We start from the raw sequence: 6,000 nt of genomic DNA on the forward strand, positions 1-6,000 counted from the left end.
AAAATGTTTTAAAAAAACGGTATGAGGTGCATAATTCTTTCATGATCTACATAATTGATACATAAATGATCATTTATTTTTATGATCTCTATAACTGATTCATAGACCATCCATTAATTATTCCGTGCATCAATCATGGTGGATCAATGCAGGTAAATCAGTTGTGAACCCCTTTTTTAAGGCCAGATCTGGACTTCCTATTCATGTATCACTTGTGATCAGATCTGAACCATTTATTTTTATATTCAGTGATCAGATCTAAACTGTTTGTTTGTGGGTATTTATAGTTAGATCTAGACCATCCCTTCATGAGCATTCGTATACAGATTTGGGCCTATTGTTCAAGCAATGCTCACTAACTGCACCCCACTTAATCCAGTTTTAATTGGGTCAAGACAGCCAAGCCCACTCAATCTGAAACCCCACTTTTAGCAAGCCCAATTTCTAAACGATTTCAAAAACTAAAACCCGACCAGTTAGAATTGGGCCCAGTCCATACCTGGTGAAGAGGAGAATCAGTGCTACTCAAGCGAGTAGCTTTCACTTCCAGTTATTGACAGTTGGAGAAGACCGAATTAGTCGTAAACACGAAGAAAATGATAGAGATAGTTGACAGTTACTTTCCGCGGAAACGCGTGAGAAGAAAAGGAATAGGGAACATGAGATTCAGAGGCCGCCATTGAAGTGGGCCCCACTAAACAGTTGTTGTTTCACCGTTGAAAACGTTGAAGACAATGAAGGACGTCACTGACTTTACATAAAAGGTTTTAGGTATCCTCCAGCTGGGAATCAGGAGGATGTTTCTAATAGAAGGGGACTCGTGGCCTTGTGATGGCCAGAAGTGGCGTTTATGCGGCTCATGCGTTCGTACGATGATCTGTTGCACCACTGGGGCCCACATGCAAAGACGGACGGACGATCAGAACGGTCCACCTTTCGGTTATATGCGACGGAAGCGAATTGCGTCTGACCGCCGGTCTGACCTAGCAACGTCTGACCAGATCTGTGTAGGGGACCACCGTGATGTATCTGTATATCCAAGCCATCCATCCTTTTTTCTCAGATCATGTGAAGGTAGGCCAAAAAATGAGGCAGATACAACGCTCTGGTGAACCACACCAAATACGGACGCGGATTTTAAGCCTTTGGTAGGGATGCAAGGTGGGGTCCACCATGATGTTTATGAGAAATCTAACCCAAGCTCATTTTATTGTATGCGACCAAAATTACTGAGTATCCATGACTCAAATGTACCATACAAGATGAAACAGCAGGAAAAGGAATTCCTACTTTGAAACCTTCTTAGCCTCCACATTGATGTTTACGTGCCATCCAAATTGTTTATAAGGTCATTTTCACTGGGATAATGTGAAAACACAAGAAACATGGACCTATAAAAAACTGTGGTCATATTAATATTTCAATGGTGGTCGCCAAAACTCCACTGTTTCCTCTAGTGTGACCCCTTTGAGTTTTGTATCCACATTAACGAATGGACGGTTGGATTTCTAACAAATATCACAGTGGCCCCACCAAGAATCCTTGCGTAGTAACTTCATGGGAAAGGCTTTCATCTCTGGCGTGGTTCACTAGAGCTTCGGATCTAACTAATTTTTGGGAACATACCTCAACATGATATAAGATAAAGGGTGGACGAAGTGGATAAACAGATACATCACGGTGGGCCCCACACAGATCTGCCCTCAGTGCTGGTACGAATGGGGCCCACATGCAATGCCAATGTGTGGGGCTCACTGTGATGTGTGCATCACATCTAATCTGTCCATCATGTGGGGACTATCTACCCCTTCTTTTTTTTTTTTTTTTTCTGTTCATCCATTTGCTGCCATTATTGGACAATTCAAGTTCATGATCTGCACCATTCGCAGCCTAGATGTGGTGGGACTCACTTGTGGGGTGGATGGACTTTCCGTGAAGTTATGGTACATCTGATTTGTATTGGGTCACTCCTGTGGTGACTAAGGGGATAAATGCTTGCTAATCAAGAAGATTTTTGAAGCATAACAATTTAGTTCTCGTACATGTGATGGGCTCATTTGGACCCACACAAAACAAAAGGTACGGTACAATATATATATATATATGGCTCCTGCTTATGGGCTAATTGGGTTCCACCCCGTATTAAAAAATAAAAGGTTGTGGACCCCATCCCTACACCATAACAACAACAACAAGGGAGCAAGACTCTTCATCAAATTGAGTAGCTCCACAATGACACATCAGCTTCGATCTCCACGTCATCACAGTGGTACCCACCTCCAAAGAATGTAGGTGGAGAAAGCAGCAATCCCTCTGCCATGCTAGCTAGCAATCTTGGCATGCCGAAGATAGCCTCCTCATCCATGTAAGACACATTCTCCGAAGAGGCTGTTGGAATTTCTGGCATTATATTACCATCATCGTTAGAAGCATTGTAAGATTCGGACGGCCGAAAGGCTTCCGCAGCCTCTGCAGCAGCCTTCTGTATGTCCCGAGGACAGCTGGACGCCGGCACAGGCAAACGCCATGCTGAATCAGCAAAATTGAGGCACGCCCTTCGTCCTCTAAGAGCCAATGCAGCAACGTCATGGGCCCGAGCTGCCATCTCAGCAGTCTGAAACGTCCCAAGCCATATACGGGACTTCTTGTTCGGCTCGCGCACCTCACATACCCATTTTCCCCTATTCCTTTGCCTGACGCCCTTGTAGACGGGATGCCGCGTCTCATGGAACTTCTTCCTCCCAGCCCGCCGCTTCGGGCCACTAGTTGCAACGGTGGCGTATACTTCCTCATCCGAGATAGTGCAACGGGTGCTGCTGATGGACGTCGACGAATTGTCGGATGCGTAATATGGGTTGAAATCAAAGTCATAGCTGAAGAAGGTTTCCATAGGAAGTGGGAAGTGATAGCAGCAGTAGTGTTGAAAACTGAAGCTGGATTGGTTTTGGTTTTGATTTTGGGAGTGTTTGGAATGCTATCTTCTTTTTAAGTGGTGTTCGGCTTCCAATTTGGTGGGTATGCGCACACGCTGCGCACACGTCCGAGCCTCGTTATGTACAAAGTGGCCGGAACTTTTTCAACATGCACGTGCGTACGGATAAGATTTGAAACGTTTTGTCGTCCATCTCCGGAAAGCAATTTTCTCCAGGGAAGGTGATTCGATGATTGGTAGACACGTGTAGATATCTGGGCCAGCGCACCGATAATATACCTAAGTTCTTACATGTGTACCCTCCCTCGAATGAGAGTCCGTCTTTGACTGAAAGACCTTTTTTTAATTTCCTGGGCCCTCGCTGGTGTCTAATATCTTATCCTTATTTTCGGCAACAGTGTCTTACTTGTGCATAATCTGGATCGTACTTTCAGCTATTCCCCCCCCCCCCCCCCCCCATTTTCTTTTGAATAAAAGTGACCTGTGAAGAGAGGGCTGAAGAAATTAGCGGCCCAGATTGATGCTATGGGCTGGTTATGTGTTCAAATGCATTTAGGTGGACATACGTACGAGGGATTATCAGCTGGCAGAAAGTGACAAGGATTGGGACAAGGTACGTGATTGACTGAGACTCGAATGGGTGGGGCGGACGCGTTTTGGCTAGTGACGCTGCTACCAGCCAGGTGGCTAGTAGTCGGTGCTATGTGACCCCCACCGTGATGTATGTGTTTTATCCATTCCATCCATCCATTTTGAAAGATAATTTTAGAGATTGATGAGAAAAATGAGTTAGGTCTAAATCTCAGGTGGGCCATGCCATGGGAAAACAGTAGTGACTGAATGACCACTATTAAAAACCTCCTAGGGTCTACTGTAATGGTTATTTGACATCTAACCTGTTGATTAGGTCATACAAGCTTGGATGAAGGGCAAAAAATTAAATCATCTTGATCCAAAAGTTTTGTAGCCCCCATGAAGTTTTTAATGGTGAGCGTTCAATCAATCAACACAATAGTGGATCAACTTTATTTTTGGGATCATACCATAAGATGATACGAAAGAATGAGTGGATAGCATGGATAAAATATATACATCATAGTGGGGCCGACAGAGCACCAAACACTAGCCATTGGCTAGTGGCAGGGTAAGTAGGCAATCCGTTTCGAGTTGGGCGGGATGCGGATTTTCGACCAAAGCCTTTCGCAGGAAGCTCCTGTCCCGGGAATCTAGGTGGGCCCACATTGATTTATGTGAGAAATCCACCTCAACCATCAGTTCTGTGAGCTCATTTTATGACCTAAGATAAAAAAATGAGCAAGATCTAATATTCAAGTGGGCTCAAAGCGTGAGGATTGAATGTCCACGATTGAATTATTGGTCGAACCCCATAATTTTTTAAATCAGTATAACATTGTTTTATTCAGTTCACCATGTAGGAATGACATTATATACAGTATAAAAGGCATGTAAACATCATTATTGACCCAGGAAGGTTTCGGAGAATTTTCCTACCCACCTTTTCCTTTCAGTGCGGCCCACTTGGTTCTCGAATCTTCCTCACTTTTGGCGTCAACTCCTAAAATGAGATAATAAAGTTGATGGATAGGGTTGTTATAACAAACATCGTAGTAGACCCACCTAAGCCTCGGGCACATGGGCACATAACTTCGTGTGAAAGGCATTAGTAGGAAATTTCAGTGGGGCACTTCCGGGTTGGTCTCTCGTTAATTTTTATTTCCAAACCGTGTTGCATGCATTGGGATGTCGCGTGTCCAGAAATGTCACAATTAGTGAGGTATCGCTTATGCAGTCGGTCAAATCATCACACTGGTGCATGTAATACAGTACCCTGACAGCTTTAATGATGATGTTGGCCAATCACACGATGCAGTAAAACATAAATTTTCTGATTTGCTAGTTGAGGATCCCAAAGCCCACGGGCCGGGTGTAAGAGGAAGCGGACTGGCTGGGGTACCTCATGCAGGCTATACAGCTGCTGTATTGGGCGAGCTTGTCTTAAGTCTTGAGACAAAAAGTAAGACAGATTTAACTATCAAGTGGACCACACCTAAAAAAGCAGTGGGGAATTGAACGTCTACCATTGAAACCCTTTTTGGGGTCACAGAAGTTTTGAATCAATATGAAATTTGTTTTTACTCTTCATTAAGGTTTTTTTTTAACCTTATGAATAGATTAGATGGAAAACAAGCGTTATGGTGGGCTATACGAATTTTTTGACGGTGAAAATCATTATCTCCGCTGATATTTGTGGTGTGGTCCAAATGATCTTTGGATATCACTGTGGGGCCAACGTAACTTTGATCTCGTTCGAACCATTCGTACAACTTGGAGCTCGAGGAGTGTCAATGCTTATCTTTGCATGACACATACCTACAGCAGCTATATAGTTGGTGTGTGGTACACTAGCCAATCCACTTTCGGTGTAAGATAAGCAGATCAACTAATGTGCCACACGCCACCAACCTCGCTGGTGTGAGTATGTAAGAAGACGACCACTAACCCTCCCCGACTTCCATGTTATAGGAAGGGTTCAAACTAGAATGAAATTAAAGTTACATGAGGTCGATAATAATGTATTTATTATATCCACACTATTTATCCATTTAGCAAGATTATTTTAGATTATGATCCCAAAACTGAATCATATCCAAAGTTCAAGTGGACCATACCACAAATAGTAGTGTGAACACCGATTCTCACCATTAAAACATTTGTAGAGCTTTTATTTTCCATCTAATATGTTTATAAGATCACACATACACGGATGAAGAGGAAAAACAGATATTATATTGATCCAAATCTCCTGTGACCCCTAAAATATAGCTGTTAAAAAATGTAATACATATTTGGTAATTTTGACTCGACTTCATTTGAACTTAGCTCTCAATAAAGCTATTAGCAATTTCTTTTCCATTATTGCTTAGGGATTTTTGGTCAAAAAATCGCAAGGGCATTAGGCATGATGTTTTTTTTTTTTTTTTTTTTTTTTGGTGGTGCACTTTGAAAGCCCCTCACTGATGTTTTCTAAGTTGGGGTATATCCTGAAA

General features: G+C 42.9%; 1 protein-coding gene across 1 annotated transcript; it reads right to left on the reverse strand.

The window, feature by feature from the left end:
- Positions 1–639: 639 nt before the first annotated feature.
- Positions 640–3,016, reverse strand: LOC131233592 (dehydration-responsive element-binding protein 1B-like). Its single transcript, XM_058230367.1, has one exon. The coding sequence runs from the start codon at positions 2,888–2,890 to the stop codon at positions 2,213–2,215; it is 678 nt and encodes a 225-aa protein (XP_058086350.1). The 5' UTR covers positions 2,891–3,016; the 3' UTR covers positions 640–2,212.
- Between the last annotated feature and the right edge of the window lie 2,984 nt (positions 3,017–6,000).

The sequence above is a fragment of the Magnolia sinica genome, chromosome 18 (genome assembly GCF_029962835.1).
Source record: "Magnolia sinica isolate HGM2019 chromosome 18, MsV1, whole genome shotgun sequence".
NCBI lineage: Eukaryota > Viridiplantae > Streptophyta > Magnoliopsida > Magnoliales > Magnoliaceae > Magnolia > Magnolia sinica.

Coding starts and splice junctions, on each gene's coding strand:
- LOC131233592 (XM_058230367.1), bottom strand. CDS start 2,890: ATGGAAACCTTCTTCAGCTATGACTTTGATTTCAACCCATATTACGCA.